At 46.1% G+C, this 16,638-nt stretch overlaps 1 protein-coding gene across 4 annotated transcripts in view; it reads right to left on the reverse strand.

The window, feature by feature from the left end:
* Positions 1 to 2,688: 2,688 nt before the first annotated feature.
* CDK5RAP2 (CDK5 regulatory subunit associated protein 2) overlaps positions 2,689 to 16,638 on the reverse strand; it is a 209,894-nt gene continuing 195,944 nt past the window's right edge. For all 4 annotated transcript variants that reach the window (XM_054236374.2, XM_009002215.5, XM_009002222.5 and 1 more), the window contains 4 exons: positions 15,018 to 15,161; positions 8,073 to 8,199; positions 3,241 to 3,287; positions 2,689 to 2,782 (listed from right to left, as the gene is read on the reverse strand). In XM_054236374.2, the coding sequence (XP_054092349.1) occupies positions 2,726 to 2,782; positions 3,241 to 3,287; positions 8,073 to 8,199; positions 15,018 to 15,161 (375 nt within the window). In that variant the 3' untranslated portion in view covers positions 2,689 to 2,725. The remainder of the gene's footprint in view (positions 2,783 to 3,240; positions 3,288 to 8,072; positions 8,200 to 15,017; positions 15,162 to 16,638) is intronic.

A 16,638-nucleotide genomic window follows, 5' to 3' on the forward strand; every position in this document is an offset into this window, starting at 1 on the left:
CATTTTCTGATTACTGCTTCAAAGCCTCCTGAATTCAGCTGCTGGTAAAATTAACTCACCAGGGACAATGGAGCTTTCTCCAAGGTCCAAATTGCCTTATTTGCAGAGTTTGTTCTTGGCACTAATCCAGCCCAAACAAACCAGGCTGCTCCTCCACCTCCCAGAAGAGGGAGGGCCTTCACCAGCCCAAGGTTGAAGGTATTTTACATGACTCTAAACTGGGGACAAAAATACACTTCGTTTTAGATTATTGTGTTCCTGAAAAGCTGTGGGTAACCTGAAGCAAATGGCCAGCTGGGCTTCCAGAGCCTCCTCCTCTGCAGGCCCTGCTCCCAGGCATGCCTGGCTTCACCAACCAGACGGGCCTGGGATGTACCAGAATCCAATGTGGATCTCTCCTCTAACCCCTCCAACTCAAGCCCCTGCCAACAACCAAGTTCAGATCCTATGGTCTGTGCACTGACCATGTGCCAGGCAAGGTAGGGCTATTCCCCTGTAGGGGCATCTGAGCCCAGGTCTTACTTCCAAGCCTGGCCTGAGCTATAACAACTATACTGTACAAGCTGCTCCCCTCCCCACCATGCCCCAACCACACACACTTCCATTTGTGCACATCTGCCTGGAGGGTAAACGCCCTGATAGCAATTGTTTGAGCATACCCTTAGAATGACCCTTTGTGACAGACGAGAGTCTGAATGTTGTTACGAGCTAGAGAATCTAGGAGTGGCCAAGCCGGAGATTTGTTCCTTGTCTATGAGGAGTATCTGAGCTCCCAGCCCGTCTCATGGGACACAGGCTATATGGGGGACTGAGGCCCTGAGTTTTGGGTTAAAAGAAGGTTCCCAGGTAGAGGTCACTGGGGGAAGGTTAAGTGAAAATGTTATAATAAACTGCATGCTGTTAATAAGCGGGGGAGGTTTTCCTGCCTTACCTGCTGCCACTGGCCGTGGGTTATGTTGTTCAGCCGCTGCCACTGGACCAAAAAGCAGTTCTCCTGTCCAGCCTGCTGCCTCTGGACTGTCCCCCTGTATGTAAGCCCCCTATAGAGCCCACGTCTCTTTTGTTGGCTTTGGGTCTCTTCTCAGACCTGTTGAACCTGGTGCCTTCTCTACTGAGGTTAATAGGGGCTTGGCACAACATAGCCATAAAACTTAAAACAGGATTTTAAAACTTAAGAGCAGCCACTGAGACACTGAAGAAGAGTCACTAATTTGTGGAAAGGGTCTTGTTGTTCAGCTGCTTCCAAAATTCGAGGCTCCCAATTCTGTAACAGTACTGGGCAACAGTAACTCTCATTTACAGAAGCATGAGACTCAGACTGGAACCAGGCTGCCTGCTCCACAGCACCACACTGACCTGGAGCCTCAGCCCACCCAGCTTCCATTTAGGAAGTCAACTGTGCGACTGCTTGCAAAACGCACTCCAGTGACATTATGGCTTAATCTGAGTTTCCATACACTGATACATATTAAACTGAGGAACATCTGTGCAAATATTTCTCAGGAAGAGCACAGATGGTAGGAACCCAAGCCGAAAGGGTCTGTACTGCCCACTTGCCCCTGCCCCTCTCTAATGGATGGGGAAGCAGGCTAAGTGGGGTACCTGGCATGAGGCCACTCCCTGGACTCCCAATCTAGGCTGCTGCACTCTGCGCTTCCAGCCGAGGCAATTCCGTCTCCTCCCCTCACCATTGTATCTGGGGAGCTGGGTGCCAGGCCAGACACTGGCAATTCCGTGGTCAACACAAGCTTCTGCTCTCCAGGGGCTCAAAGGATTCACAAACAGTGCTGTGGGGGCTGTGGGAGCAGATGTGGGGCATGTCACCTAGTATCAGGTCAGGAGAGGCTTCCCAAAGGGCCCAAAAAATATTTCTAAAGGACCATTCAAAGCTAAGTAGAAAGAAAAAGGGTGGGAGGAGTAAGTCCAAGAGGGCGCAGCCTGGGTTAGGCTGGGGAGAACACTGTTCCATTTGCACAGAACACAAAGTAGAGAGGGAGGAGGCAGGAAGGGAGAGGAGCTGGAGGTGCCAGCAAGGCTTGTAAACCTCGTTAGGGGCTCAGGCTTGGATCAAGGGTAGCGGGAAGCCGCTAAAATATTTTGGCTGGGGCATCTTGGTCAGAGGCGGCTGATGATACACCCCAGTCATCATGGGAGCAATGCAAATGCCATGCCCCAGCTGCTGTCCAGCAGATTGCCAGATGCTGAGCACATGCCAGTGCCCACGGCCACACTGCACGGGGCTGGCTTCTCTGAACACCGGAGCGAGCTCAGCACTGAGTCATGTGACTCGTGGAACCCTGGCCAGTCCCACTTGGGATTTTGGGACCTGGGCTTTGAGGCTCCACACAACAACTGAATCATCAAGGTGAAATGAAATGAATCATTTAATGAGAATCTTCAAACTGCAGCACTGGCTGAGTACTAAGCAACCCAGGGGAAGACCTGAAGCCCACCAAGGCGCCCAGCCTCAGCTCCGGTGCCTGCCCCAGATCTGAAATGCAGCATGCAAGAGCTTGAGGCTTTTTACCACCCGGCTGTGGAGTATATGAACCTTTCTGACAATGACTCTCAAGCCAACTTTCAGAGAGAAAACACGAAGGGAAAAAATAGATTTCCTTTGGCCAGACAGCTCTTTCTTCCTCAATAAATAGGAACCACGCTTGGAAGAAAGAGACAGCGCAAGCTCAGTGGGGGAAGCACAAACTTTATTGGCTGAAAGTTCTCCTCAGGAGCCTGGTCTGCTGGGACTGCATGTTCCTGGATGGGCACCCCTGGGCCTAAGCTAGGAAAAGAGGGAAAAAAAGGAGAATTTTAAGTCCAGTAGAGGTTTCTGAAGTCAGATCCCTGACAGAGGTAAATGCGAGATTGTTATTCTGAAAGTGCTTTCAAAGACATACTGTTTGATGAGTAAATATTTACTGAATAAAATGACAATGAGATCATACTGTATTCATTCATTCATTCAAGAAATATTCATCAAATGCCTACTATGTGCCAAGCACTGTTTGCTGCATTTTTTACTGTTAAAAATAGCACACAAATTTAAAACTTAGAACCCCCACTGGTGACATGGCATGATAAAACACAACTTTTCATGCACTGCTGGGAGAAACACACAACTCTGAGGAGGACATATCCCCTGGTTCCACCTGCACCTTCATTTTTCAAGAGATCCTTTCTGGGCCTGCACCCCACCCAACCTTCCACATGGCCTGCAGTGACAAGACTCAAAGGGCATACCTCCAGGTTTCCTCTGGCCTTCCGAAGGATTTTGTGGGTTACGACCACTGAGGAGAGAGCAAAGAATGTGATGATTAGGGGCGTGAATGTCCAGGAGAGCAGTGTGAAAGCCAAGTGCAGGGAGGATAAGCCCCACCCCAAAGGGCTCAGACATGTGGATAACATGTGGTCTGAAGCATCCAGACCAGAGGGAGGTACGAAGGCCCCACATGACCCATCACATACCCCAGACCAAATAAATAACCTATCAACAACACCTCTTGAAGGCCCCAAAAAGCCACCACCTGACAGTGATGCAGAGGCTAACGCATGCTATGGCATTTCACAGAAGACACCATCACAGATCTGCATGGCTAACTGGCTTCCCAAGTATCCCTCAGGTTCACCTCTGTGGGCCAGGGAGGGCAATGGCACTGGGAGGGTAGAGGCCTGGGCCTGCCCAGCACCCTTTGGTTTCCTAGGCCCTCTGGGAAGCAGCTGTGAGAAGGGACTGTGCCTTGATCAGACAAACCACATATGGGGGTCCAAGTCCTACAAAGCCAGGTTTTTACCAAGCAGCTCTTAGAGCCAGCTCTGAATGGCCTGAAAGAAAGAATCATGGGCGTGCTGCTTCTCCTTTGCCTGCACTTTAGGTGGTGGAATAGCCCAGCCTGGTTCCCCTGTGCAAGTCACATTCTGCCTGGACAGGAGCTGGTTGGGTGGGATGGTTTCAGAGCTCCCTGACAATGCTGATGCCCAGAGCAGTGTACTAGACAGATCCCCACTGTATTAGAATTCTTGGAAGGAGCAGTGTACTAGACAGATCCCCACTGTATCAGAATTCTTGGAAGGAGCAGTGTACTAGACAGATCCCCACTGTATCAGAATTCTTGGAAGGGGTGGGCAAGCCCTGGCTTTCAGGAGCAACTGTAAAGTAAGGTGGCTTCTTCCTTCAGGCTTTTTCTTGTCCAACACAAATGCCAGCAGTAGCAAGAATGCCCCTCTTGATCAGAGTTCTAAGCCTGACAGGGAATCTGTTCTCAGCAGGGGTCAGAAAATCAGCTTACTCCCCATTCAGGAAACATCGAAGGCTTCTGGAGCCACGCCTTTAGCCAACAGTGCCAGAAGCTGTCCCAGACTCACGCCCAACACACACAGCCCGACTCCCCAGTGGCTTCTTCAGAATAGGTGCTGTGTGGTGCCCTTGAGAAAATCTATTTCTTGCCTCACAAAAATTCCCATCTGGAGGTAATGGAGTTTATTTGCAATCTGTGACACTGGGGATGGGACAGATGGTGTGGACTTTGTTTTTAGCTAAGAAAAACAACTTTCAGAGGTGGCCACTGCCTCTCTACCCCAACACAACCTCTGCTGCAGGGCGGAAGTTCTTGACATGGGGCCACGGATATGTTTGGGGAGTCAGTCCTAAATCCTCAGACACTGTGTGCAAACGTGGGTGTGGTCTAGATGTCTGCATTTCTCCAGAGAGAGAGAGAGAGAAAGAGAGAGAGAGAGACACCATAGCTTTCTCCAGATTCACCAAGGGGCCTGTGACCCAGAAAGGATTAAGTATCACAGCTGTGGCGGTTAAAGATAATTGTGAAAGAACACTACATGTACATAGAGAACAAAGCTCGTGGCAGAAGAACTAAGGATCACCTGGCTCAAGCTTTGAGGGGACCCCTACACCTGAACAGCACTGTCACGTTTCAAAGCACAGAAATTCCCACTTCAAGGAAAAGATCGAGGGACACAGCAATGAAGGACTTGTCCCAAATCTATACTGGCCCCAGTGCAGAGATGGGACTCACACATAGGCCTGTCTAGCTCAGTCCACGGTTCTTCCCACCTTAGCAGGGTGCAGGGAAGAAGGTATCGACCTGAGTGGAGCAGTGTTGACCTGGTGACAAGTGGTTTCCAACTGAATATTCCCCCACCCTATGGGGCAGAACTACTGCCCTCGCTTTGCAAATGAGAACCTGAGGCTTCAAAGTGAGGTAGCTGGTTCCAGGTCACGTGGCCAATGAGTTGCCCCAGGGCATCAGGACTCTCAGCGTCCCACTGGGATGCCCTTTCCTTACTTTTCCCTGTAGACTCTGAGAGAAGATATAGTGTCAACTTAACCAGGCAAAAATCAGCCCTGGCATTTGCTCTTCCCCATCATCACGGGGGGACAGAGGAAGAGGTGCTACCCTAACTTTCACCTAGTCCCTTTAGACCCAGAGCAGGTCAGTGAGGTCCACAGGGCTTGGAGAACCGCCGAGGACCTGACTCCTCAGAAGGAGATGCAGAGCCTGGCACAGGAGGAGTTGCAGGCCCCAGGTCAGGCACCAGCTGTGCTGCCTGGGGCAAGCCCCTCACCCTGCTCTGGTCAAGCCTGCTCTGTGCCAGGCCTAGGAGATATGGAGACGGGCAACACCAGCTCAGGCGGGGAAATGTTATGAGACATTTGTGGTTCTTCTTACTATGAATGATTTGCCACCTCCATGCATAGGATTTGGTCTGGCCTAATGGAAAGAGAGAGGAAGAGACTGGCTGAACCTCATCTCTGTGCCAGGGACTGTGCTAAGTAGTATAGTTTAGGTAGCATTATCATTCTTATTTTACAGATAAGAAAACTGCGGTGCTTTTTATAAAAAAAAACTGGGTGCTATTGAACCCAGGCACAACTATCTAGTCTGAGTCCTTTGGAATTCGTGTCTCCAGTTAGAGATGAGGAATTTAAAGCTTAGGGTTTTAGTCGAATGCAGGTCACATAGGAGAGTAGAGATTTTAACTGTGCTCAATCAATAATTCCATGCTCTCTGACCTAGGACACAGGGAGCCTGGGTTCTGTCCTTCTGACCCCCCACAGTAATCAACCCATCTGAACCTACTTCTGCAATTTCCTCACCTGTCAACAGGGTTAGCTACCTGCCCTAGGACTGGTCAGGGTCGTAAGCTGCTGAGGAGGAGAGGTGCCAATGCAGAGTTCTGCCTTCTCCTAAACCTATGCAGAGCATCGCTTCCCACCCATGTGTCTAACCCAAATACTCCACAGCTGCCTTAGCATGATCGCAGCTAGCACTGTCTCCCTCCAGGTACTCTACGAGGGACACAAAGTCCTCAACCAGAACCCCAGAGACATCTGCCACTCTGCCAGGTTGACTTCCCTACAGTCTTTCAAAACCATCCCCTCTCCCTGACAGTCCTGAACCACTGCCCACCTGCGAGACTGCTGCAGCCCCCAAAGAGGTCTTCCGGACCTCCTAGCCCCTCCAAGCTCAGCCATGGGATCTTCTAATACACGCATGGACCCCGCCAGTCCCTGCTGCTCATTCTGGAGTCCTGTCCACAAGGCTCCTTGAAACCTGGTTCCTGCTTACCCCCCTCACTCATCTCCCACAGGAAAACCCTTTGCATATCCTAAGCATGTCCCTGGGCACTCAGTTCTCTCTCACCCCTGGAGCATAGCAACAAGGTCACAGGGCCATCTGCCAGGATCCTATTCCTGCCCCTGCGCTGCTGACGAACTCCTAGTCATCCCTCAAGAACCAGTCAGTCTTGAACCACCGCTCAGGTCTCCTAGGATGCACTCAGCACACCATCCTGCAGCTAAGCTCTGTGTCTCCTACATTAAGCCCACAACCCTCACTGGCAAAGACTGTCTTGTTCACCTCTGTCCCCAGAGACTGGCATGAGGGGCAAAGAACAGAAATTCAGTGCCTGCTCAGTGGCTGAGCTTCTCTCTTTTGCAGTTCAAATGGTGCCAGTCTCAGAGTCTATTTTCAGAAGGTTCCCAGGTGTGGCTAAGGAGAACTCCTACTTGGCAATAATCTCTGTTCTGTGCTTCTCAGAAATGCTGGACTTTGATAAGAGAGACGCACAAGGCAGGCTGGCACCTCCAGAGGGAAAGTGCTACAGTCAGCAGTTCTCCTAAGACAGGGAAACTGACATGCAGGCAGCACAGGCTTGGCCGGTGCCATGTTGACAACAGGCACTATTGGAAACTCAGCTGCCGCCTGCTCCTCTAAACATGCAGTGGGAGGGAGTGCTGAGGGTTTAAACCGGGAAACAGAGCTGCTCCCATACAATCTCCAAAGTGGCTAGATCGGAAATGGGACTGACCTTACAAAAGTTACTCAACCTCACCCGACCCTGAGTCTCAGCATCTGCCTTGAGAAGTATTTCTCAAATCCGTGCCCTCCTCTGGATCCCCAGTGTCATGGCTAAGGGCCTTCTTTCCTGCCTGACTAGGGAGTCAGCCACCTCCTCACTGGTGAAGCAGCCACCAGTGAGCCATTCTTGCACATAGATGTAACACGTCAATCCTCTGCCCTGAGCCTGCCACCTAGTCTTTCGTGAAGCACTCCCGCCTCAATCCACTGTTTGCAGGCTTTACCCCACCAATAGGGACTGGTTTTGGTTTCTGACATACAAAACCATTTCTTGCCTCTGTACCTCTCTCCACGCTCTTCCCCACTGGACAGCCACTCCCCACTCCATCTGACAATGCCTACTCCTCCCTTCACACTCAGTGCAGAGGTCAATTGGTCTAAGATGCTCACCTCCCTGGGACAGTGATGGCCACCCCACTCCCACCCCAGTACGCTGCATGATCCCATCACTGCACATGCCACACGACTGTCTCCCAGTGAGATGACAGTCCCTGGCACCAAGGGGCCGCTCTACAAAGGTGTGTTAAGTGAATACACTTGTCCATGTGAGTCACAAGGATGGAGTATGAAAAGGAACCCACAAATGAGAGGCATGATTACAAACAATCTGGGCTCTAGCGTGGGTAATCCAGAGCTGAACTGGGAGCCCTCAGAGGCAGGAAGGCAGGCAGAGCAGTCAGCCCCACACTCACTCACACTGATCAAAGATGACTTTTTCCTGGCGCTTGCTCAGCTGCAAAAGCTTCACAGTGTTTTGCAACTTTTTTTCTTGTTCAAACAATTTTTTATGTAGTTTAGTGATCTCTGTCTTCATTTCTCCAATCTAGAGAAAAAATAAATTAGAAAAATGAACAAAGAACATAAAACATCACACTACACGGGAAGGATTACAAAGCCCTATGAAAAAATGCTCAACCTCACTAGCAAAAATATTTGAAAGGAAATAAGCAGGAAAGGGCAAATTTGGAGAAAACCCATCGAGGGTAAGGGGAAAGACCTCGTGACCTCTGGTGGAAGTGCAGGTTGGCATGGCTCAGCAAGAACACCTTGGCAAGACCCATCAAACTAAGATGTGCTTAACTCTTTGCCCCCACAGTTCTACACTTTGGCATTTACCCCAAGGAATAACAGCAAAAGTACAAGAAGATGCCTATATACAAGGACGTTCGTCTCAGTATTGTTCATTTTAGGAAAACATAACCTGATGTGTTTCAGTATTGATCTGGATAAATTATGGTACTTACATATAATATAATAATTTTGCAGCCACTAAAAATGATGTTGTAGAGTTCTATATATTGATATCAAAAAATGATCATAATTAGTGACAAAAGAGCCCAGAATAACATATCCTGTATCTAAGGCATTCCTGTTCCACAAAACTGAATATAAATGTCCACATCCATAGATGTCATCAAAATGTTAACAGCAATTATCTCCATGAGACATGATTTCAAATTGAGTTAAAAAAAACAAACAAACTATAATGCTGACTTTAAAAACTTTTCCATGTCTAAATCTTAAAAAGATCATATAAAAGTATTATTAGAAGATGTGGGAAGTAGAAAAGTTCCTTTTTAAAGTTTCCTTTCTTGTCAAAAAATAAATCATAAGTGTGCTAATAACTCTCTGTTAAGCCCTATCCTATGTAGCTGTTAGACATGCCATGCTTACAGGCATGTAGTACATTCTGTATCCTTGTACTTTAACCAAGATATCTGTGCTGGACATGCTCACAGGCATGTCCCAGCTTTCCACTGCTTTTACCTGTTTAAAAAAGTTTTAAGTTATTAGTCAATCATGTTTCAGTTTAAATTGTGAGGTCTGGCTCCAACCAATGGAAATCAAACACAGCAGTAACAACAACCCCAAATGTGTAAGGGATAAATTTGTCTGCTTTTCCTTCATTCATTGTACTCTCATGGCACAATGGCTAGCAAGGGTATCCTTCCTGCAGTTCAGGAAGTAAAAATTGCATTGCTAAAAAATCCTTTGTCTCAGTGCTAATTTTTCTTTGCTGCACCAAGCATCTATTTCTAACAGAAGAGTATGCTCCATTAGGAGAAACTTTTGGTTTTGGAGAGTAAACTGTGGATGGGTGGCAAAACCAGAGTCCCCAGTGCTCTGAGGTGAAATACACACATGGTGGAGCCCTCTCAGCCAGTCTCCACCAAACCAGCTCACAGAGGAAAGACACTCCCTTTCTGTCAGGAAAGTACCCTGGCACAGGCTGCTCTCTGCTGCACCAAAACACTTCTGCTCCCAACAGGAGACATGGTGAGTTGTCAGCTCAGGAAGAGTCACTTTAGTTTGTTTCCAAACTTGTTTATGGTAGCTGTACTTGTAATCAAATTGCATAATTTAATTAAATATTAAGTAAGCCCATGAAATATGTGTATTAAAAGAGAGAACTGGTTGTATGAAAACTAACATATGCTTCAGGAAAGACTTGATAAAAGCAAGTCACTAAAAAACACATTTCTGGCAAATTAGGTGTGGGTGAGACAACTATAAAAGATGTGGGAGGAACACAGTCTAGAAGAATTCCATATTCAAATTGCTTTGCAAGTGTCTAAGTTTTCTCTTCATCTTAAAGAAACAGAAATTGGAAGTGACAGACATACATTATGGATGTAGTTTATGAAAGAAAGAAGATGTGAAACTCCAATCAGAAGACCCATATTCAAAGAAAAGGCCCTGGCCCTACATCAAAAGAATGGCAAATGAATGTACATTTATCTGTTTTAAGTTAAACTAAAATGTTTAAGGTACGTATCATTTTTTGATTCTCTGACTTAACCTACTTTTAAGATTAACCAGTCATGTCAGGTACAAGGACTTCAACAGTTCTTCCCAAACAGATCCTAATTTTAAACATTAGGTTTGCTTCGATTCTTTTCCTTGGGGCTAAGAGCCCACGAAGATTTAGGTTCTGGTCATGGCTCTAGAGGCCACACATTCCAGGACAAAGTCTCTCTACAGTCAAAGCCTTAGTCCCACATCTATAAAATCAGAATAATAATCCCTGACCCAGCTATCACACAGCAGTAGAGTGAGACTCAAATGAGATAATGGAATTCAGCAGGAATGATCATTGCAAAGTCAGCCTGACTGAACCATTCCGCGTTCTAAAGTCAGCTCAGGTGTCGCCTCTTCCAGGAAGTTGACCTGGCACTTCTTTTAGGCTGGCTGCTGCTACTCTGGGTGCCCCAGGGCCTCAGTGTCTCCCCATCACCACCCATGTCATGGCACAATGGAGTGACTGTTTGCTTCCTGTACACGCTCATTTCCTCCCTCTAACCACCAGTGTCTGGTACAGAGCAGGTGCTGTGACACCATGTACCCACTCACAGTGGGCTAATTTTCACTGCTGCTCTCATAACACCCTGTACATATTCTATCCAGTACTTAAAACAGGGAATTTTCATTGTTTACATGTCTGTTGTTCCCCTGGTTTCCAGTCTTCATTTTTATAGGATGAATATACCATGGTAACAACAGCAGGGGCTCAAAGCACAGCTCCAGCACTCTCCAGCTCTATGACACTGAAGCAAGTCATTTAACCTCTTGGAGTTTCTGTTCCTACGTCTGGAAAAGGGGAAGAATCATGGCTAACTCCTTCAAGATTTCCTCAAGGGATTAAATGAAACGCTGGGTGTAAGCAGTGTGCCTAGTATCCTCAACTTGCCAGAACAACCCTTCCGGAGGGCCACAGAGCTGCAGCGCTGGAAGCCACCCATTCCCAGGAGGCCTCAGGCTTCTGCATCAGTGTTCTGCCTGACTTCATGGACAGGAATTTTTGCTCGTTTTTTTTATGATGAAAAATCTCAAACATTTACAAAAGTAGAAAGAAGTGAATAATGAATCCCCAAGTGCCCATTCAGCTACAGCAATGATCAATTCATGGTCATACTTGTATCTACTACATTCCTGCCCATCCTCTCCCCAAGATGATTCGGAAACCAACCCTAGAAGCCAATCATATCATTTCATCTATACAATTTTTTACATCTCTCTAGAAGAAAAAGTTGTGTTTGTTTTTTGTTTGTTTGTTTGTTTGTTTGAAATAGAGAAAGCATCTTACTAAGCTGCCCAGGCTGCTCTCGAACTTCTGGCCTCAGGTGATCTTCCCACTTTGGCCTCTAAAAGTGCTGGGATTACAGGCATGAGCCACCATCCCAGACATAAAAAGATTCATAAAAGCCAAAAAAAAAAAAAAAAATCACAATATCATTATGACACCTAAAAAAAAAAGGGCAATAATTCCTTAGTATCACCAAATACAGTCAGTGAACCTTCCCTGATAGCTTCATAATTTTCTTTTTCTAAAAAATTGGTTCAATTCAGGATGCAATAAGATCCATGTTTGGCATCTGACTATCGCTTAAGTTTCTTTTAATCCAGTGGTTCTCAAACCTACCTAGAGGGCTGTAAAAACAGACTGCTGGGGTGCACTCTCACATTTCCTGATTCAGTAGGTTTGGGGTGAGGCCCGAGAAGGTGCATTTTGAAGGTGATGCAGGTGTTGCAGATCCAGGGCCCACACTTTGGGAACCACTCTAAATCCATGGGGTTCTCTCCCTCTTTCCTCATGCTGGATCCTTTCTCACAAGAATGAAATACGTTCCAGGCTCATACTATACATTTCCTGCCCCAGACCTAGCAACAAACCATTTCTGCAAGAAACCTTAGTTCCTTTTAGTGGGCAAAGGTATCTAGAAACCATAATTTGGGCATCAAGGGTGCTCACTGGTGCTAGAACAGACATGGTTTCTAGAGCATTATATGTTGAGAATGTTCATAAATGTTTTTTAAAGGATAATACATCACAAGTTCATACTGATATCTGCTATTCAAATTTAGGATTACAGCGTTATTTCTTTGATTTCATATCTCTTTTTCCTCACAGTAAAAATAAAATTAAATGTTGTATTATCTTACAAGAGAAATATAATAATTCAGAATATCAGTATCAATATCATTACTAACTAACCATTGAAAAGAGTTTAAATTTTTTCTCGCCCTTAGAATATTTCTACTAGAAATGTGTGGTCAAACTACTGTGTTTTAGACATTGAAATGCTTCCTTTTTGTGCTGTGATGCCTATAACGCCACATACAGTAAGGTTTGTTTCATCTTGCCAAGAATTTTTAGAAACTGTTTTCTCATTTCAATTTTTTTATAATTATGTAATGCATTTATACAGTTGCAAAGTCAAATCTACAAAACAAAGTCTATTCAGAGAAATCTACCTTCTATCTGTTACTCCAGTCTCTCCCCTCCCACTACTATATGTAGCCTGTTTTGTTATTGTTTATTCTCCATTTAAAAAAATTATTATAAGCAAGTATGTGTGTACATTTGTATCCCTCCACACAACTGGTGCACAAGATACACACTTTCCAGAGCACTCCAGACTGCATGGGATGGTATACTAAATGCAAAAGGCAATTAATAACACTCAAAAGAAAACACGAGGTAGTTCAAAACCCCTGGGTTGGTGGTGAAAACTTAGAAATCAGCATTACACACATTTCACACAAAGCAAAGGCACTGTATGAAACACAGAAGTGACAGAAAAGTGGTTAGAGACAATTTAACACCACACAGGGGGTCTGTAGCCCAGCAACCACATCAGAATATCTCAAAGGTCCTTTTTCTGGCTCCACGATTCCATGACATCAAAGTGAGCTTAATCAGTTACTCAAGAAACCTTCAGAAGGAAAGGGGCACTCAGGAGCACCAACCACTCCTGGAACAATTTGCAAGCAGGGGAAAATCAGTGTGGCTATAATTTGTGTGTGTATGTATACATAATATATTATATATGTGTGTGTTTGTGTGTGTGTGTGTGTGTGTGTGTGTGTGTAAGCTGTATTCTGTCGATTCAATAGTTACTACTATGTGCTAAGGACAAAAACACTGGATTAAGGGTCAATTGTTTAGTTCAGAGATGTTTATATTAAAATCATATGAGGCAGGTACTAGTTTGGGTATATAGAAAAAAAATCACTGGTTCATTCAAAATATAAATAAAACAGAAACTGTCCTTGGAAGGAAAATAGAGGAAGACAGACATTAAACAAAGACACAATTATAATTTGTTGAAAAGGTCATGATGAAACAGAAGAGGAGGCTATGATGGAGGAATCAGGGAGCCTCTCTGACTAGTTATATTTAAGCTAAGACTTGAAAGGTGAGAAGGAGCCAGCCAAGAGCAGGACTTGGGACACTTCAGGCCATCTGTGTCACCTAAGCGTAAGATGGAAAAGGGCTTGATGGATTAGAAGAAGGGAAAGACCAACCCACATGGGGCTGGACCCCAGTGAGTCCCAGCTTTCCTCCCTGATACTTTGTCTTTCACCTGATACTGACACCAGCTAAACGTGGGGGAAAAAAGATTTTTCTATGGAATGAACAGTTATGAACTTCCCTCAGCTTAGTGCCTTCAAACTTTGTCCCCAGGATCCCCAGAGGGAAATCTTAGGACAGGCTCATTAGGGACTTCAGAGCAGAGGGCTGCCCCACCAGCTACTTCCTGGTCATGTTTGAGAGACCTGAGAGCTGTCCAAAGGGGTTTAACTAAATGAGATAATGACACAAAATGTAAATTTCCCTTTTGCCTTTCTGCTGGCCTTCCGCCAGAACTTACAGGTTAGATAAACAAAGGGGCAAATATTTATCAGGCCACCAAACAGAGAGTTCTAACTCTTTCTTAACCTGCATGTCCCTTCTTCCAAGGAGGTTTCTCGGATTAGCCAGAGTGGGCACTCACCTTGTCATGATAGCACATGTATCCCACACATCCCACACACAGAAATCAGGGGACAGCTTCTACTCTCCCTGACTCCTGGTTTACAGACTAAGTAGTTAAAACAGATTTTGAACAAGTTCCACTCAAATATGATGATACCTGAGCACGGTGACTCATGCCTGTAACCCCATTACTTTGGGAGGCCAAAATGGGTAGATCACCTGAGGTTGGGAGTTTGAGACCAGCCTGACCAACATGGAGAAACCCCTTCTCTAGTAAAAATACAAAAAATTAGCTGGGCGTGGTGGCACATGTCTGTAATCCCAGCAACTCAGGAGGCTGAGGCAGGAGAATCATTTGAACCCAGAAGGTAGAGGTTGCGGTGAGCCAAGATAACACCATTGCATTCCAGACTAGGCAACAAGAGTAAAACTCCATCTCAAAAACAAAAAAAAAAGAAAAAGAAAAAAAAAGATGATGATGAAAGCTATTGATAGGAATTAAAAGGTTCAGAGAAAGGCATCCATAAAAGGGATGAATGATGAGTACAAAAGAATGAGCTAGTACATGAGGCCAAACTGGGACTTCAAGCTCCAACCCTGACCAAGGGCCCTGGCTGCCCGAGTCTGAGTTGCCTCATGCGCAGAATGTGGACGGGATTCTACTCAACAAAGAAGTGCTCAGCCAGGTCAGCACTACAGGAGTGCAGGACGGATCAAGTAAGAACACAGTGAAGCCATGGCAAAAAGTGCCATCTCCTCCCCGATACATATCCCAAATGGTGGGCACATCTGCTATGTGCCAGGTCCTGGGTTTGGCATGGAGGAAACTGAGACATGGGCCCCAGTGGCATCCTTGAGCCTCTGAATCATGTGTTACCACCTACCTGCTTACAGTGAAGAGGGCACTGGCCATCTGAGGGGAGAGAGACTCTCCAGAGGTGCGTCAGCCGCCTGTAGGCCTCTTCCAGGGTCAGCCTGGCTGTGCTCACACTGCTGACAAACTTGCTAAGTGGGACCAGGTGTGGACCCTACATGGGGGGGATATGAAGGCTGTTATATGCAGTCGTGAAAAAGATTTTGGACAAGCAAGACTTAACATGCGGCATAAATCTCCACACTGTAGGGCTTCTTGTTTCACATGCTGAGCAAAAGCCTGGTGCCACATAACACCAATTTATTGTTCTTACAGACGGGTGAATTGTAGATTATGAGAGAATTTCAGTGGTGATTTTAGCCCAATCAATAACTATGATTAATAACCACCAGCATTAACTAGAGTTACTACTCCAAGTAAAGGATCTGCGGGAGGGCTATTCTCACTGTTCAGCAGCCCACAGAGAGCCCCCCAGAGCAAATGACACCAACAGCAGGCAATAAATGGTTTGTCTTCAGTGGTCCCTGTTAAATGGCCCTGCTATAGTGAATATGATATCAGGGCCTTGTAAAGTCTCTTTCACGCTCTCTGCTTGCAGAGAAAACTCAAATTGGGAGGTATCAAGGACATAAGAAAACTAAGTATGTGACTCAGAAAAGGAGAAACACAAAAAAAGAAGAAATGAAAAAAGCATTTGTTTTCATAAGTAATAAAATAAATACAAAAACAGAACAAGGTCAGACACAGTGGTTCATGCCTGTAATCCTAACACTTTGGGAGGCCAAGGCAGGAGGAATGCTTGAGCCCAGGAATTCGAGACCACCCTAGGCAACATGGTGAGATCCCATCTCTACAAAAAACAAAAAGCTAGGTGTGGCAGTGCAGCACACCTGTAGTCCTGGCTACTTGGGAAGTTGAGATGGGAGGATTGTTTAAGTCCAGGAGGTCAAGGCTGCAGTGTGCCATAATCGTGCCACATACGCCAGCCTGGGTAACGCCGCCAGATCCTGTCTCAAAAAAAAAAAAAAAAAAAAAAAAAAAGAGCAAGAGAAAAAGACACACGCTTTTTAGATATTAAAGTGACAAAACAATCATTATAAATAAAATTATCTCAGCCAGGCGCAGTGTCTCATGCCTGTAATTCCAGCACTTTGGGAAGCCAAGATGGGTGGATCACCTGAGGTCAGGAGTTCAAGACCAGCCTGGCCAACATGGTGAAATCCCATCTCTACTGCAAATACAAAAATTAGTTGGGCATGGTGGCCCACACCTGTAATCCCAGCTACTAGAGAGGCTGAGGCAGGAGAATTGCTTGAACCCAGGAGGCGGAGGCTGCACTGAATCGAGATCACACCACTGAACTCCAGCCTGGGTAACAGAAATGAGACTTCATCGGGAAAATTATATATATATATGGCACCAGGCATGATAGCTCACGCCTGTAATCTCAACACTTTGGGCAGCCAAGCTGGGAGGATCATTTGAGCCCAGGAGTTCAAGGCCAGCCTGGGCAACATAGTGAGACCCTGTCTCTAAAAAAAATAGCCAGGTTTTGGCACAAGCCTGTGGTCAGAGCTACTTAGGAGGCCGAGCAGGAAGATTGCTTGAGCCTACGAGGTGGACGTCGAGGC

This window comes from Callithrix jacchus, chromosome 1, assembly GCF_049354715.1.
Source record: "Callithrix jacchus isolate 240 chromosome 1, calJac240_pri, whole genome shotgun sequence".
NCBI classification, from domain to species: domain Eukaryota; kingdom Metazoa; phylum Chordata; class Mammalia; order Primates; family Cebidae; genus Callithrix; species Callithrix jacchus.